This window comes from Alligator sinensis, unplaced genomic scaffold (genome assembly GCF_000455745.1).
Source record: "Alligator sinensis unplaced genomic scaffold, ASM45574v1 scaffold30_1, whole genome shotgun sequence".
NCBI lineage: Eukaryota > Metazoa > Chordata > Crocodylia > Alligatoridae > Alligator > Alligator sinensis.
The window spans coordinates 1,765,447-1,783,830 of NW_005842060.1; the positions used below are offsets into that span (position 1 = coordinate 1,765,447).

The 18,384-nt window shown below is 42.8% G+C and overlaps 1 protein-coding gene across 1 annotated transcript in view; it reads right to left on the bottom strand.

Moving 5' to 3' along the window:
- TMEM232 (transmembrane protein 232) overlaps positions 1-18,384 on the bottom strand; it is a 142,513-nt gene that overhangs the window by 86,496 nt on the left and 37,633 nt on the right. The window contains exons 4-7 of the mRNA XM_025203533.1: positions 17,381-17,486; positions 13,017-13,174; positions 2,123-2,222; positions 303-472 (exon numbers count right to left, since the gene is read on the bottom strand). Coding sequence (XP_025059318.1) covers positions 303-472; positions 2,123-2,222; positions 13,017-13,174; positions 17,381-17,486 — 534 coding nt within the window. The remainder of the gene's footprint in view (positions 1-302; positions 473-2,122; positions 2,223-13,016; positions 13,175-17,380; positions 17,487-18,384) is intronic.

Genomic DNA, 18,384 nt, shown 5'->3' on the forward strand with positions numbered 1-18,384 from the left:
TAGTTAAAGCTGTCCTAAAAATGGAATGTGTAAAGGGGACTCTTCCAATTGTACTAGTTAATTACACTGATAATTAATTGTATTAAAAATGTGGATGGTGAATTCATGAAAGGATCTGTTTTACAAATCCAGACTGCAATCTCTCCAAATTAAAGTCTATTCTGTTTATCATTTTACTGTACTATTGGCAATTTGTCCAGTTAAGCTCAGCTTTAATAATTTTCACAGAACTGCCAGGCATGCTTATTTGATCACAGTAATCCTATCTGATGCATCATACATCATCCGATTATGTTACCCACCGTGCCAAGAAGAGTCTGATCCTGTCGACCTTCCAAGCTTACATCAGATGCTGATAATGATTCAGAAAGTACCACAGCACCACATATGGTTTCTCCAGACTCCCGCATAAAATTCACAGCCAGGAAGAGGTTTGGAAATGATAAGTAGCGTAGTTCACTAAGTGAAAATGCTATGGCATGAAAAATAATTTGGTGAATATTATCTTATTATTGTTTTACAGTGTGTTTTGTTTGGCTTTTTCTTATTATATGAGATTTGCCTTTACTATTTTACTGATAGACCACTATCAGATTTACCATAGGGTAGATTTATAAATATTGTGTGACCTCTTGTGGTGCAACAAAATACTACAGGTATGATTCATAGCTAGTAACTTACATAACCCACAAACTACATACAGCTGAAGTCTACCATAATGACTGAGTTCCTAATTAACTATGGCTAACTCTGAACAAAGCTATGAGGCTCCCAGGTAATAATGAATCATAATGTGAAATCTCTCTTGTTATGTCAGTTATTCGGTAACTATGTATTTTTGGCTGACTGCTGGCAAACCAAATTTAACTTTTCTAAACAAAAGTGTAACTTTTTTCTCAAAATATTTTTGTCATTTGATAATACTTGAAGTGTCATATTTAGTATTCATATGCCGATTTCTGTAATGCAAATGTGGCTTGATTCCTGTTAAAATGTATTTGACATAGAAGAGATTTAATTTAATGTATTCAGTTGCATGAAAGAGAGGGTTTTTTCAGAGGACATAACCTCAGTGGTTGCCTAAAAGAAAGTATGACTGCCTGTAAGCCAAGATACTGGACACTGCATATCAGTGTAAGTACTACTTTAAGAATGGCAGGTACAGGAAGTTCTTTTGTGAAGATGTCTATTATTGTATTTATACATTGTCTGTAATAGACCACTGTGGACAAAGCTTGTAATATAAAAAGGTACACTACTGGGAAAGGTACACCAGTGGGGAAAAAGTGGGTAATTATTTTTTTTTAAACATCTGATTCTTTGTTCTTCATTTTGTGTATTACTTGTGGCCATGGCAACCAATGATAGTAGCAAGACTGCAATGCCTCTGCAGTCTTACTACAGCAGCAGCCTACTGATTCACTGCATCCAGCATACGTAAAGGCAAAAAACTCTGAAATATAATATGAATGCCTGTCATTAGGTCTGTTTTATCAGCAGTGCTGGCATAATAAATAAATAAATAGGAGCCTAAGTCTATGAGCATCCTCCCTCCCCGTTGTGGTCAATGTGAGTTCTAGGTACTCAGCACTCTAAATAAGGTTTTCAGCACTTTACAGGATTGGATGATATGTCACTACAGTACCATAGAGATACTTAAGGATTTTGTAATGTCGATTTTTTTCTATTTATAGCAATGACCTTTCATCACCTAAAATATATGGTAATGTCTAAGAAAGCTTTGTGTGTGGATTTCATGAGTAATTAACATCAATCAAATTCCAAAGTGGATGTAAATAAGTTGATTTGATTCAACTTCTTTTAAAATTTTCAGCATTTCTACATATAATGCAATATCTACTGAGACCAGTCAACAGGCTTAAAAATCACAAGATACAGGAAATTTTTGGCACGTGCCCTGAGACTATATTGACTAACTTACATTTAGTAAGACAGGGGTGCAGAGTTGTTCTGATTTTTTTCTTCCTTTTCACTTATAGACATGACCTTCACTATTTACCTTGTTTAACAAAACTGATTCCTAGCTTATTTACAGTTCCCAGGTAGTTAAAGGGCATTTTTCAAGAAATTTTCCCTATATAGAAAATATGTAATACTCTACCATTTAATCCTATTTGAAGCCCATCTATCTGTTCTTCAGAGACCTCCAATTGACCAGACAAATGAAAAACAAGGAGCCTTAAAAAAACCAAAAATCCAACCTGACAAAAGAAGTAAAAATATTATTGCTTTCATCATAACACTTACAGTAAATATGCAGATGACATCATCGTCTACAGGGCTACATCACTGTCATCCTCCAACTATATAGTGATATAGCTCTGTTATATTATATCAGGAGAAAACCGGAGTGCTAAATTGGACCATACATATTTACACTCTACACGTATAGTGATTTTATGACTAATGAATAATTCTACTGTGTGTCATTCGGTGTGTACTTATGATACTTAATAAATGAATAGTAATGTCTTGGCACTTATATAGGTTTTTACTCTAAGTGGCTAGGACTAGTGAGAGACTCCGAGTCACTAAAGCTTTTTTTGTAAGGGGAAAAAGCACATTTTGGTAAACTAAGACTGCATTTGTTGGGGGTTCAACTTATCTGAGGAAACAACCTCCCCCCCCCCCCAAAAAAAAAAAAAACACAACATGGTATGATGACTGGCAAAAATGCCAGTTGGGACAACAGGAGAGCCCTTATCTTTGTCAATACAGCAAGAGACCCTGAAAACTGAGGTGGCAGAGTGTAGGAACTTCATCAAGGAGGCCCTGTGTGAAATGTATATGCACACTGTAGTAATGTCCGTTCTGCCACTATAGGTTTAGATAGTACATTTGATGGCTTACAGATTTGGATGGTGGCTTAATAATATACTTGTCGAGCTGATAGGGGCTGAAAAAGCTATAAACCAAGTGAAAAGAATCGAGACAGTTAACAGACTTCATACAGACATTGTTAAAGAAAATCATTTAAATAAAACCATATTTTCCCCTCTGCCCAAAATTTCAGTCAAATACAAAATGTCAGAATAATTAGACTCCCTGGAGCAGCTGGAGGATGCAGCTTTATTTCTTTTTGGAACTGAATGTATTGCAGTTTGATTTACCTAAAGATTCAATACGGAATATATTGAATCAAAACAAGGGCTCCATTTAAGACCCCCGAGCAAGACGTAGGTAGAGCAATCGTCTTTACTGTGCCAAGTGTATGTGACAAAAGCCATGTCTAAAGAGAGAATTCTGGCAGTAACTAGAAAAAAATTGATGTGTTTTATTTTGAAAATCTTGATTTTTCTTTTCTCTTCCCAGATCAAAGCTCATGAACACAGGCAAAACCAAGAGAATTTGTTCTTCTAAAGAAAGGGTTTGGAAAAAGGAAAACATTGAAGCATCTGTCTTTTTTCTGGCCAGACTCCCAGCCAGACAGTAAAGGAGAAAACATTTCATTTGGAATATTGAAACAGCACAAAGTGTTTTAAGTAAGTAGAAAAATCCTACTAGGATGTTAATTAGAAAGAACATTCTTGTATTTCTCTTGGTCTTATACAGTTTTGGGGCCACTGGGAGACCAGCTCTTAAAATGCAAAGGTCTCTAGAGCCCTGGAATTGTAAAGTGAGAACTTTCACTAAGGTCATCTCTGTTTTTATCCTGTTTTAACCATGCTGTTAGTCCATCTCCTTTCCTCACTTCTCCAGTGCTCCTGGATCTCTCTACTGCTATGCCACTCTTTGGTCCACTATGACCCATGTAGCTACTTTGGGGTTTCATTTCAGAAAGACTGTGATGAATCCAGGAGCACCACAGAGTAATCCTGCCCACTTGCTCCTCCTCATATGCCCCAGCGCCTAGAAATTAGGCAGTGTAACTGGCTTGACACAGCCAGAGCCATGCTTGGCCTTTGTCTCAGATGTGCTTCTTGGCACATGCTTAGGGCTGTGGTAAATTTGCTCTGATGTTCAATATCTGGGCTCTGATACATGCCAGCGGGAACAAGTGGGCAGGGCATGCTTCTTGGCAGCACTCCCAGATTCAACAAAGAGGCAGTGCAGACATGCCTTAAAACCAGCTGCTATTGCACTCATGTTACCTCTCCTTGTATGATACAGGGTGAAGTACCTGATAGGAGGAAGTGTCATTGTATACCAAGGGACAAGACTAGGGTAGATGTGGGGTATGGTCACTGGCCTGGCTTCTCCCAGGCTTGGGATACTCGGTGCCTAACTTGTTTTCACTTTCAGTGATGGAAAGTGAAATGATGATAGAAATATCCTTACAGATTGGAAAGCTGGGTTGGTATTAACAGGATGAAGTTCAGTGCTGACAAATGCAAGGTGCTGCACCTCAGGAAAAGTAATAAAAAATACAAATACAAAATGGTGACTCCCGGCTGGTTGGCAGTACTACAGAGAAGGATCCGGGAGTCTTGGCAGATTGCAGACTCAATGTAAGTCTGCAGTGTGATGCAACTGCACAAAAGGCAGATGTAGTTTTGGGATGCATCAATGAGAGCATTAGATGCAAGACATGGGAGGTGACAGTGCCTCTCTACTTGGCACTGATGAGGACTTATCTAGAGCAGTGTGTGAAGTTTTGGGCTGCACATTTTAAAATGGATATGGGAGTTAGAGAGGGTCCAGAGGTGGGTGACAAAAATGATAAAGGTCTTGGAAGGCAAGTCATACAAGAAGAGGCGGACAGAGCTAGGCAGCGAAATAGGCTGCCTAGGGAAGCTGTGATTTCTCCATCACTGGAGGTGTTTAAGAAGACTTTGGACAGCCACTGGTCAGGGATGCTCTAGGCATAGCTATGCCTATGTTTTACTATGAGTATTTCCCATGTTTCTGGGCTTTACTGCTTGCCACATGGGGCAAGCTCATTTCCTACATCCCCCTCAGGCTGCTAAATATGAGGGCTTTTTTAAGCCTTCCTCAGAGGCATTGGGGATTGGCTGCAGCCAAGGCTGGGGATTGGGACTGGGATGTGACAATGCTCCTGCTGGGATTTGAAGTCGGAGGTTTCTGACTAGAAGGTGTTCCCTTCCACTCCGGGTCAGACCGATCACCATATTTGGGGTTAAGAGAGAATTTTATCCCATGGTCAGATTGGTATGGACTTTGGGGGTTTTTGCCTTCTCCAGTAGCGAGGGGCATGACCCCTTTCCTGGGATCTCTTGAACATATATTAACAATCTTCACAGCAGCAGTACGTTGGCCATAGTGGTCCTCCTGCTTTAGAAAGGTTAGAGTATTACATCTGATGTTGTGTCAGGGTTGGCTGTGCAGTTTTGCTACGAGGTTAGATAGTGGAGTTGTACTGGATGATTGGGATTGGGATGATCCTACCTCAGGCAGGGGGTTGGTTTAGATGATCTCTTGAGGTCCCTGCCAGCCCTACTTCTCTATGATTTTATGATGTAGTTTAAAATTTATTTGAAAATGATTACTTGTATGCTGATGGGGGATGGAGGTAGAGGGAGGAGATCTCTACACTTATACAATCCTAAAAGTTACAAGTGATTTGATGGATGGGTAATACTTTGTTAAGATGCCAAAAAACCCAACTGTTCAATCTTGCAAAGTCTATGCAGAGACTGGAGGACAAATCCGTCCACCCTCATCTCACAAAATGAATAGGAGTTTCTGTTTTCAAAGAATAAATACTGAAAAGAAACCCTTACAGTGTGTAGTTAGAGCTCCCAATTACCTTACTTACAAGAAGGTAAATCTGCAGTATCCCTGGCAACTTTTGTTGTAAAAGAAGGAAATGGAACTTGAACTTCAGGAACCCTTAAACCCTCGTAGAATGAACAATATGTGCACAGTACAAGTCCAAGGATCTTATTGAGTCATAGGAAAGTAAAGCCAGTGCTATAGATCCCAGACCATTCTTAGAGATGCCATATTCTTTCCTGGTGTTTACTGGATTCATACTCTAATGGAGATCCAGTCACAATAAATTTGCCACAGATCTCAGCATTGCCCTCATGAAGAAAATTCCAAGGAGCTTTCCACTAATTTAAATACCAACCGCCATGAATCATTCACTATTGTTGCAGCCACAAAACAATTACAGCAGCAACTGTCCGTTTTCTGAAATAAAATCTTCTTTGGGATTGAACAAAGTTGTAAAGTGAACATATTTTAAGGTTTTAGTTTTAGTTAAAATACATTACATATATATTTCTGACTCTACTGCACTTTACCACTTTAAAAACTTCAGCATATTTGCAGCTAAATTTAATCAACAGCAGTAAACTTCTGAAAAGTATTTTCATTGCTATGAAATAGCCCTTTGGGATGTATTTTTCCCCAACTTTTCAACCATTTCTATTACCAACCCTCAGGTTCCACTATCCTCCCTAGCCAGCCCATTAATTAACAGTATACTACATGCGTGTTATGTGGAATCTAGTCTCTAATGCAGTCTACTACTCTTGCTTATGAGAAATAGTGTTTTATGTTTCTGGGCTGTGACAGAGGCTGCATATACACAATCAAATCATCCAAGATAACTCTCCCATATTTGTTTTCCTGAGAGAAAATGGATTTGTACAGAAGTTCAAACAGAGAAGCAAAGAGCCTGCAGTGTGGACACAGTATACACTTGCCCAACACCTTTTCTGACGTGTTCTAATTAGAATGCATCAGAGCAGACTCGATTAAACTAACTAAAATGCTACAACATTTTAGTTGTAGCATTTTAAAAACACCATCACATGTATTCACCATCCCAGTGTTTCAAAATGGCAGCAGGGGAGCTTTAGCTAAAGTGCATTGAAGAAGCTTAATTAAAGTACCCCCACCACCATTTTGAAGTGTGGGGTGCTGAATACATAAGATGCTGCAGGCATTTTAATTTGAATTAGAGCAGCTCCTGAAAGCTGCTCTAATTAAAACATCCACCCTCCCACCCTGCTCCACAACCCTGAAGCATGTGTAAAGATGCCCTGGGATGCCAGGGGTCCCTAGAGCAGCCTAGAGCTTTGCAGTATTTTTTTCTAAATGAACGTGGGCAGGAATTGTCAGGGACAGGGAAGGTGGGGACAGGGTATCATGCCCAAAAGAGTCCTCCAGTCTTTCCCCTCCCCTGTGCTATGTTGGAACCCAGCTAAGGCTGGGCAGGGTGTATGCACTTATATGCTTTCCTGCATCCAAGTACTGTAGTGTGATTCAGGCAGGGAACAAGCCAGGAGCAGAAAACATCCCCTAAGTGCTTCAGTACTTGGCTTTTCTAGATCAAAGCTGTAGCAGGTACCCCTAACCCCTGCTACTTGAGAGGTAGGGAGCTAGCACCAAAGGGCTGCTGTTAAGTAGGAAGCAGGGCAGGGGCCACCTGCAGAGCTACGTGTGCCAGGAAAACCCACAAGAGGTTAAAGGGCAGCAGGGGAGAAGGCACAACTGAGGCTCTGAGCTGAAACTGCAACACCTGTGGGTTGAGCCATGTGACTATAGAAGGCAGGCCTCCAGCCTATTAAAAGTCTGACTCTTGAGCCAGAGGAGGCAGTTTGGCCCTGCCTCCCACTGCAAGCAGAACTTCTGCTTGCCAGAGAGATAATAGGGAGGAACTCAACCAACCAGGAAGCCAAGGAGTTGCTGCCAACCCAGCAGCCAAAGGGTAGTACTTGGCTGAGGACCTGAGGGGATCCAGAAAGGTCTATATATAGATGGCAGAGTAACATTGGAGGAGCTGATGGAGTTGATACAGGTGGATAGGAGGCCACAGGGTTGCCACAGGTGCACTCAGCATAGAGCCCTTTCAGGGTCTGCGACATGGTGGGCTGCATGGGGCGGAAGCCCAAATACTTGAGAGATAGGAAACTGAACCTAGTTACAGGGCCGGACATGGGTATACAGGGAGAGCAACTTCACCCCAGGCCAAGGATGCGGCTGGGGGCGGGGTGGGGAATGGTGCTGGGGAGAACCGAGAGTAACCTCACCCTGGGTCAGGGATGCCAGGTGGGGCTAGGCAGAACTGAGGGCAATGTTGCCCTGGATCAGGGATGCCAGGGGGCTGAGAAAAACCAAGGGCAGCTTCATGCCAGGGCAGGAAGGCCAAGGGGGCTGGGGCAAGGTGCAAGACAGAGCCAAGGGGCCCAGAGACTGGAGACACAGTGAAGGCTGAGAGAACTGGACCTGAACCCATGGACCAGTGATGGAAGCCTACAGCTAGAATAAAGTCGGGTATAACAGGGAGCCAGAGGTCCTTGTTACTGAGAAGGGAGAAATACAGCTGAAGACCCAGCAATATAAACAACCATGCAACCAAGAAAGGCTGTGGGCCGCAGACTGAAGCAGCCACGGGGAGGATTGAGTGGCTCATTATCCTGAGAGCAAAACACTTGCATGAGCCTGCAACCCACCTTGCAGTGATAAGGTGGCACTCTGGGAAGTAGGTAAGGGGAGAGGGAGAACCCGCTCGGCCACTGTATCAGAACTCAAATATTCCAAAGAGCACACCATGTACCCAAGGAGAGGAACTCGTATAGGGAGAGTGATAGTTTGCCCTTTCTTTATGTGCTTTTATCCAGAACAGGGCTGTATGAATTAGACTTATTTCCTGCCTGTTCTTTATGTTAGTTTACCCTGAAAAGGAATGGGGGTTTGTTAAAGGGGCAGCACACCTTTTTCTTTCATGGCATTTTTCCAGCCTGAGCAGGGAAGGTTTGGGTTAAGTAGATAGACTTCTTCTCTTTAAGCTAACCAGTTGATCAGAAGTGACTATAAGGGGAGGAGGAGGTCAAAGGGGTGTCCAAGAGGCACAAGAGTATTGTAAGCCCTGCCAGGGGCTGGGGCTCATGACTTAAGCAGGATACAGCCAAGAGGGCCAAGGCCTGGACAAGAAATACAGTTGAAGCAGTCTAGAGCTGGAAAGGCTAAGACCAGAGCTCAAGATGGCCAGATACCAGGGCTGGGTCTGGAAGCCAGGTTCCTCAGACAGTGGGCTGAAGGAAAGATAAACCAGCTAGATGAAAGGAGCCAAGGCTGGGAAGGCCAAGGCTCCCACAAAGTTGCTGAGTATCAAAAAGAAAAACAGTGAGTAGGGCAAAGAGCTCTGCTGTGGTAATGGCTGGTAACAACTGTGAGGCATATGCATGGCTATAAGGGAGGCTGGAGGACACAGACACAGCCATTAAGGCAACTGGTGCCCAGAAGCACTATTAGGGAATGGACAGACAATAGATGTGACTCTTGCTGGCCCCTGGGCAGCCTCCCAACAGTGTTTCCCAAGTAACATCAAGGCATGGCAGATAAGCAAAAGGGAGGGACCCAAGCACCCAGAAGAGAAAGAGCTCATGGAGTCAAAAGAGCATGCTACCATGCCACTCAAGCCCAGACCTGCCATAGGGGGCTAAAGCCAGGAGGGCTGAGGCCCCTACAGGAAGGCAAAACTGTGGACAGAGTAACACCTGTGAGGCATGGACATGGTGGTAGGAGCAAAAGGATGCCACAAATTCAGCTCATAAGAGAATTAGGGCCCAAGGAGCCCTAGGCCAAAAGGAAGAGTGAGAGGAACTTTGTGTGCCAGGCTCTGAGCACCAAGTCAGATGCGTCAAATTGGGCTGAAGAGAAGAACTGAACACTGAGAGAAAGTAACCTGGGCTCACCAGCCTCTGAGGGAAACCTCTCCTCATTACCTTTAACGCCAAGGCATGACAAGGTGGCGATGCAGGGTATGACCCTGAGAGGCTGAAGCAGGAGCCATACAGGACTAAGGTAGTCACTTGGGGGCATCCCAGCTGCCTTCGGGTGCCATCCTGCTACAGAAGCACTCCTGTGGGAGAGGAGAGAGAGGAGAAGTAAAGCACTCTCAGATTGTAGAGATTGGATCTACATCTGCTGCCTGTACAGAAGTTCTGCCTCCTGATAGATATTCTCTGGGGAGTACTCATTCCCATGTTATTTTTCTTCCTGAGTGGCAACTTTTACTCTGGGAGAAAAATTATGAACTTCTGTATACTCGTGGTTTCTCCTGAGAGAGCAGGGACTCTCCCTGGAGCAACTGAATGTCTGTCCAAGCCTTAACTGAGATCCTTCTCTTTTTGTAAAAAGCTGAGTTTCCTTCTCAGTTATGTTTGGGAATGATTGCTCAGAAGAAGCAGAAAAGAGATATGATCATTAAGTTCAACATTGGATTATTAAATAGTACAAGGTGTGCGCATCTACACATGCATTTGCTACAGCACCAGTTTACTCACAAGTAAATTATTTGCAAGTTAACGGTGCCAAGCAGGTGTCTACACATTCAGGGAAGCAGGAGCAGATTTGCTGCCAATCTGCTCCCACTTCCCAGGGCCCTGGAATGGGCCCCTGCTGCCACCGGGGGGAGCTCCAGGCTACAGCTGCAGCTGCCAGCAGTCAGCAGCCCTCTTCCAAAGCCCACCTTGCTCACTGGTCTCTGGCCAGCCACTTCTCTGGCCAGAAGCAGCACGTGCAACATAGGGATAGCATGTGGCAGCACTCTCTTCACCACCTCTGACTCTCCTGGCTGCCCCTGCCCCTGCCCCTACCCCTACCCCTGGCAGTGACAACCAGTGCCCCACAGTCCTGCTGGCCACTGCACTGGCCCTGCTGGCCCACCATGCTGACCGCTGCCTGACCCACAGCCCTCTTGCCCCTCCTGGCTTCCACACACTCAGCAACCACCCTCCCATCTGCTGCATGCTGTCCTAGGGCTGCCATTGTACACCTGCCACCTCAATCCCTTCTGCCTGGCTGGACCCCACCAGGGATGCCAATGATGGGCTCCTCCCCATGGACACCTGGCTGGTCCTCACCTTGCTAAACCTGGTCACACCCACCAGCCTGTGATATTTCAGACACCTCTTTGGCGTGGGAAGGCCACTGCCGGGAGGCTGTCCTGGAGGTATACAGCGTCCTCCAGGAAGTACTGGGGAACACTGTGCTCCACGTGCATGACCCCCTGGTAGTGGTTGTAGAGTTCCATGCCCTGGGATTCCCCCATGCATCAGGGCCTTTGATGGGACCCACATCCCCATCACCTACCCGCCTCATGGAGACTGCACCTATTACAGCTGGAAGGCTTTCACTCCATGGTGCTCCAGGCCATCATAGACCGCTATGGTGCCTTCACGCGTGTAAGTGCCAGCTGGGCAGGAAGCACCCACAATGCTCACATGTTCCAAAACTCTAGCTTGCCAGGCCTAGTAGAGAGTGGGAGCTTTGTGCCGGGGTGCCAGACCTGCAGCTGGGTGATGTGGTAGTTGTGCCCCTCCTCATTGAGGATGCTGGCTACCAACTCCTGTCCTGGATTATGCAGCCCTACACTGGACAGCTGGACCCCTGCCAGGCCCACTTTAACCACTGCCCGGGCCAGATCCACACCCTGGTGGAGTGCACCTTTAGGCACCTCAAGGTCTGCTAGTGCACCCTCACTACCCACCTTGAGTTCACCTCCCTTGGGTCATCATTGCAGAGAAACAACCTCCCTCAGGTCATCATCACAGCCTACATGCTGCAAAACATTCATGAGCCCCAGGGGGAGCTCTTCCACAAGGCCTGGGCAAAGGAGGCATGGCACGTGGAGGACGCCTGGCAGCGGTGTGCAGCAGCAGCAGTGCCTCCCCCACCAAAGCCCCAGAAGAGCCACACACCCACCAATGGGGGCCAGGGCACGGGGTGCAGGAGGCAGTAGCTGACCATCTCCTCCAGCACACCCCACTGTAGACCGCCTGCACTGCCACCCACAGACCGTTCCCTCTTCCCAACCTCAGTACCATGCTTACTGCAGACGCATCTCAGAAGAACAAGTTTTTATTCCCCTCACATCAACCAGAGCCCCCCACTCAACAAACAAAGCCCCTTCACCATCCACATCATCCACCAACAATAAACAACCTTCTTCCCTGTGAAAACTATGTACAATGTCCTTTGTGTGCCATCCTGGGGTGGTGGGCTGTGGGATGGGGGAACTAGGGGATAGAGCCTGGGGACAAGTGGCCAGCATTCCAGCCTCTGGCCATTCCCCTGTGGATGTGCACTCTGTGGCAAGTATGGTGGGCAGGAGGCTTGCTCAGGAGTTACAGTGACCAGTACTCCCCCTCTGGCAGGTGGTGTTCAGGGCCAGCAGGGCCATAATGTAGTCTTGGCCTCCCTGCAGGCAGCTCTGGCTCTATGCCCGCATAGAGCCGTGGCAAGTGGCAAACCTGAGCCCAAGTTGGGGGACTGGGTGATGCTGGATCGAGAGCAATATGCAGGCAAATACAGGTACCAAATTTACTCACAATTAGGGATTTTTACTGCGCAGTAAGGGTGCACACACATAGATACATGCGCTTACTGCACACTAAACTATGCTACTGCACAGTTAAGCATCTTGTGTAGACATGCCCAGTGAGTCTTCTGCTACACAGTTTAGATTTACTTGCTTAGCTTTGAGAAGAGATTTGATCCATTTAGATCATTCACATTTGTATTACCTCAATATCATCCTTTTTCTTAAATTCATAACTCTCTTGCTGCTGCATTAAGACTGTATAACTTGACATATTGTATCTCATTTAATGATAGTCCAGATGGGAGAATAAAGAGTTCACATAATTTAGCAAGAGAGCCACACATTATGCAAGACTGTCACTGAAATTATGAAGAAATCCAAGTTAACATTATGCATTATGGATAAAAACATAGAGACTTTCATATGCATTTTATAGTGCCTCATTAAATACTCTGTGAAAGATTAAATTGTATTTTCCTAATGTCTTTTTGTAACTTCTCAGAGATATTGGGTATTCAGAGATAGAGAAAAATTAAGATTAAAGCAAATTATAGCACAAGCCTGCATCAAACAAAACTATAAAATACTAAAACTTTAAAGTCATGTGACAAATTGGATCACATTCTGTTTTCATTTATATTTATGTAAATCCAGTTATTTAATAGATTTCATGTCATCAATATAGTACAACTAGGATACAGTTATATAAAATACACATATAACAAGAAATCTTAAAGATTTTTAAAAGTACTGTAACCTTTGAGAACTTGACTTCCGTTGAGTATAAGTAAGGTTCCCATGCCACATCAAGAGAGAGACGGAATAAAATGGATTCAGCGACAGAAAGTAAAACAGGGATATGTTCCAGATCTATTGGAGCTTGGTCTAAAGAAACTAAAAGGAGATCCAAAGCCTCTAAAGCAGAAACAAAATGGAGAATTATTTCAATCATGCTCAGTGCTAAAAGGCCCATGATTTATACCTCATACACTGTATTCATTCAGTTTCCACAAGAATCAAGCACTTGCTTAATTATGAACAAAAATAAGACAGCAAAGTTTACTTGAGGTTTTTTTAAGTTTGTACTCCAGAACAATTGAAACCTCTCTGATAATCTGTATTCATCAGTTACTGAAAAATTCTAAAACTGAAAGAATAATATTAAACTGGGTACTGAAAAAGTGTAATAATGCAAGTTATTTCTTGAAAGAACGACATATTTTTAAAAAGTTTGTATAGTATCAATTTTTGCTAGATGTGCTGATCTTTTTTGCTATGTCAATGAAATGGCCCATACAAAATTATGGCTGAAAAGGCAGGATTGCTTTTTATGGTTGAAAAGGTTGTTAAATTGGTCTTTCAACTATTTCTGTTATTAAATAATGGCTTTTCTCAATTTTGGTTAAAGATTTGTGTGAATCTTGTGTTCTTTAAAGTGACAGATTTATAGATCCCATTGGCAAAATTTAGCCAAGCAATCACTATGCAAATTTCTCCGAATTTTCCTGTCATTGTACCTCATTCTTGTTTTAACACAATTTAAGTCAACCTCTAAAGTCTGTAGAATGAAAAACAAAATACCACAAATCCTGCTCGGATGAGTGAAATCACAGTCCCACACAAATCTTCTGAGTTCAGTGCTCCCTTTCTCCATGTTGATCATCCATATGTTATATGATGAAAGAATCAATCTTAGTCCTAATAAATTTTTCAGCCTCCTTCACTCATCGAAAAATATAGGTGTGTTGTTATTATTTATAATGCAGTAGTTCCCAAAGGTCTCAGCTAGGTTGAGAACCCATTTTGCTAGAACAGTACAAATATTTAGTAAATTACAGTCCTTGGCCAAAAGAGTTTATAATTGCCTATGCATCCTTGCTCCTTCCTAGCTCCCAGGACTTTTAAAAAAGTATTTCTCTTCTCCAAAACACTGAAGAAGATATATCTTTTGTTTTATTATGTCAAAGCCTTTTCTCTTTGCAATCAGTAAAAATGGTATACTTTTGCTGTTATTTATTGAATGATAAATGGAGGCTTGTACATGGATGAAACAGTTCCCTGCCTCAAGGTATTCCTTGAGGGCATAAAACTGTATGCTTACAGATTGTGTTGCAGGATTATGGCCTAAACAGACAGACAAAACAATTCAGACATGTAATTTATCTCTTGACCAGTGTACGTATTTATTATTAAGTGGTGCAGCTACTGTATTATTACTTTTTAAATAATTCAGTACTTATTTGCTTGCAGATGGTAGACTGATCTTAATTAGTATGTTTGAGGAATAATTTGAGTTAAAAGAGGCTGGCCAGTTGGCCTAACAGGAAAAAAAAGGCAATAGGGCAAGCAGGGTACCAGCTTTAAGCACTTATTTAGAGGCCTGTGTGTGGGGAGCCTGAAGCAGCTCAGTGCCCCCTGCCCCCTATTTTCTGGCACTTGACACAATCTCCCTGATTCCTCCAGCACGCCTTCCTCCCCTCCCCTCTGCTCTCTGTCATCTCTGTCTAGGGTGCAAAAATCATTAGTTATGCATCTGGAAAAAGGTTTCCATATTTTTCCAATAGCACTCCTTCCCCTCTACAAGTGTTTTGAAGGTAGACCTTCAAAGTTATACAAACCTGTTTCAGATCATCAGACCAGCCAGAAAGTTTGTAAGTACCATGCACAGTACTAGAACGTTGATAGTTTTCATCTCCAGCTTGTATTCCAAGTCACCAGTTATTTGTAGTGACAATATAACCTCTCTTCAGCTGAGATCCCTTCCTCTGTTTCTCTTCCCTAAATTTTACATCTATCAACCTTATTTTCCAGATTAGCTATTTGATTTAACACTTCCTTCTCAAACTTCCTGTTTCTGGCAGAGGTCATCTTTTTCAAAGCATACAGAAACATACGGATCATTGGCTTGCCTCACTTAACTTTAATTTACATCAAGGTGTAAATGGGGTGCAAGCAAGTGTGTAACTGAAGACAGCAAAGTCATCATAAAATACAGGATTTTTAGAGCTGAACGAACATGGAAAAAGTTCACTCTCCAGTTCTGTGCCTTAGATGTCAATATCTTTAGTCAAACCCTGCCAGTTATAAGAGAAATAATGTAGCAGTCATCTTGCTATCAGTAAACAAGAGGAACACAAAATTCTCTGCACAACAATCTGTTTTGATGTGTCTTTTCCTCCTGCAGAGTATTTCTCTTGATTGCACAAACCCCATAGAATACCCAGCTGATAAAAGCAACAAAAAACTTTTATAGTACCCTGGATATTGCTTTCAGTCATGATGTAGAATTTTCTTTTTCCTTTACAGATTTCCTTTTTCATTTTATCCAAACAGTTGCTCAAAATGCCATGAAAAACTGAACTAGAAGTGAAGACCTTGCAATAATGATCTGGTAACTTGGTAAATGTAGAGAATATTCCCCCATGATATCCCAGGCTCATGATACACAGTATCATTCTAAAGCAGGGGTGGGCAAAATATGGCCTGTAGGCTGCATCCAGCCTGCCAACAGATTCGATCTGGCCCACAGGTGGACAGCTGCCAGCTCATTGGATCTGATGTGTGGGGAGCTGGGAGCTCCAGCTGCCACATGGTGCCAGGCAGGTAGGTGGGACTGCTTCCACCTAGCACCATCAGCCCTTGATGTGGGGACATTCGCTGTGGACCTGAGCGGGGCTTCTGCCACAGCAGATGGGCAGCAGCAGCAGCTGTGGACACCGCCGCCAGGTTCAGGAGTCCCAACACAGAACCTACCAGCGGTGTCCACAGCTGACACCACCATCCTCCCAGTACAGTGGAAGCTCCCGCCCAGAGCCCCAACCCTAAGCCTGCCAGCGGCGTTAGCTGTGGACCCAGGCGAGAGGTGCTGCTGCACCGGGTGGCTGGCATCATCACCTATGATGCTGCTGGCAGGTTCCATGTCAGGGCTTGGGAACCTCCTGGCTGCACCCACAACTGGCACCACTGCGCTCCTGCTGCGGTGGAAGTCCCCATTTGAGTCCATGGTTGAGCTTCAAGGCTCCTGATAAACTACAGCTCCAGTCGAGTTCTGGAGGAAGAGAGTGGGGAGGGAGCGATGGAAGGAGGGGGAGAGAGAGAGGAGAGGGAGACAGAGAGAGGGAGAAGAGGGAGAGAAGGAGCGGGTAACAGAAAGAGCAATGGAGATGGAAGTGGCCCTCCAGCAGAAATAATTGCCCACCCCTGTTCTAGAGGCAGGCTTATGTAAAGTCCCATTTTACCTTTGGAATGACCCCATACAAAATACTAAGATTGCACAAAGTATAAAACAGAAATGGAGTGACTTTGCTTTGTCCTACATCTCTGCTGTGCGAACTGTAGATCATAGCTGTTACATATACGCTCATCCATCATTTCTGTTTCATATATGCAGGGCTGAATGATCTTTTCTTTAGCCATTCTATTATTGCGCTTTCTCTTCAACCTAACCAAAAAACCTAAGGTACATATGACAACTATTTCTTTTAACTTATCTGCCAGGACATTATTAACATAAATCTTATTCTAGCTAAGATTCTATATGCCAGTAAAATAGTGAAAATAAATCAGCGTATCCGTGAGTATCTCTGTGTATCACTATTTCATTCTACAAAACAGGGGCTACTGTGATTATGATATTTTTAGTTTGAAAAAGTGTAGAGATAACATTTTATTTCAAATATCTGGAGAACCAAGCTAATATTCTCCAGTTTTATTAGTGGGAATACTTAAAGAAAAAGTATAAAATAAGTTATTTAAAGCACTCTGAGATCATTAAATGACTTTTTAAATTACTCTTAATTAATAACTGATTTCAGAGACAGGTTACAAGGTAATACCATGAGAAAGGAAATAAAAAAAATGAGCGGTGCTTATATGAAAATAATTTTGCAATTTAGGAAATTAAGCATAGAAATAGAAGGTTTTGAAACATTGTGTGTAAATACTACAGTGATAATATTAGTATATTTTTGTAAAGTTTCTTTATGCAGGTAAGACATAAAGCCTACTTCATCTTGGCTTTCTTTCAAGTTTTCATAGCTGGGAGTAATTAAATTTTGCTTTCGCAGCTGGGTCAGAAAGAGCATGAAGTAATTAAAAGAAATATAGTTAAGAACATTTTACCTTCTTGGATTTCACCACTGCAGTGCACCAATATAAGTGCTTCAGTCCAGCCTCTCATAAGATCCACATGTTTTCCAGAACTTAACACATTAATTCCTAATCTTCTCTGTTTTAAAGGAAGAGTGAGAGTCAAAAGAAAAATCAAAAGGTGAGTTGTGTTGGTTGAGGGGGTGGTCTATTAAATATACAGTGAAACTTTTCTTAAGCCAAAATATTTAAAATAAAAGTGCATATTTTAAAAACAACATTAGTAAGAGTTTACTGATGCAAAGTACAATAGCAGGAACTAATGAGGTAGCAACACTTAATCCCTGGGGTTAACATTTAGATAAGAATAGGGCTGCATAACTCTAATTATAGAATTATTATCCATTTTAATATCTTACAACAATAACAATTAATTACTATCTCTGAATCACAGTAGTGGCTCCAGCTAAGTTAATAGAAAAGTACCCTTATTACAAGCTCAGAGGGATCAAAATTGTTGGAGACTGTGAAAATATGTTGTCATGACAATACACATCCCTGAAACTTTAGCTTTTAGCAATTCCTACTCTTTCCAGTCCAATGGGTGCCCTATTTATGGAGGGTTTTGCAGCCAAAATGTAGGCTATTATCTGCTTAGTACTTGTGATTAAACAAGGAACACATAAGGTACATTACCTCTGATTTTCATAATATTTTTCATACACTTGGCTTTTGGTAAGTACAATGGAAATACATTTTATTTGGATATTCTTTCATTTGTATTCCCATCTATGTTTCAGCAATTGGTTGCAACTGGGAATATTAACTGGCTTTTTGCATTAAGAATTCCATAGTGGACAGTAAAATAAACCCTTCTCATCTCATCTCATCCCAGATTTTGCATTGGCACAGTCAGCATAGGATGGGAAGGCAACATCTTTGGACACCAACGCTGACAGAATTAACAGCATCGATAAATGTAGTATGCTGAGGCAGTTTTCCAACTCTAAATTCCTGTTCACCAATGCTGAAAGAGG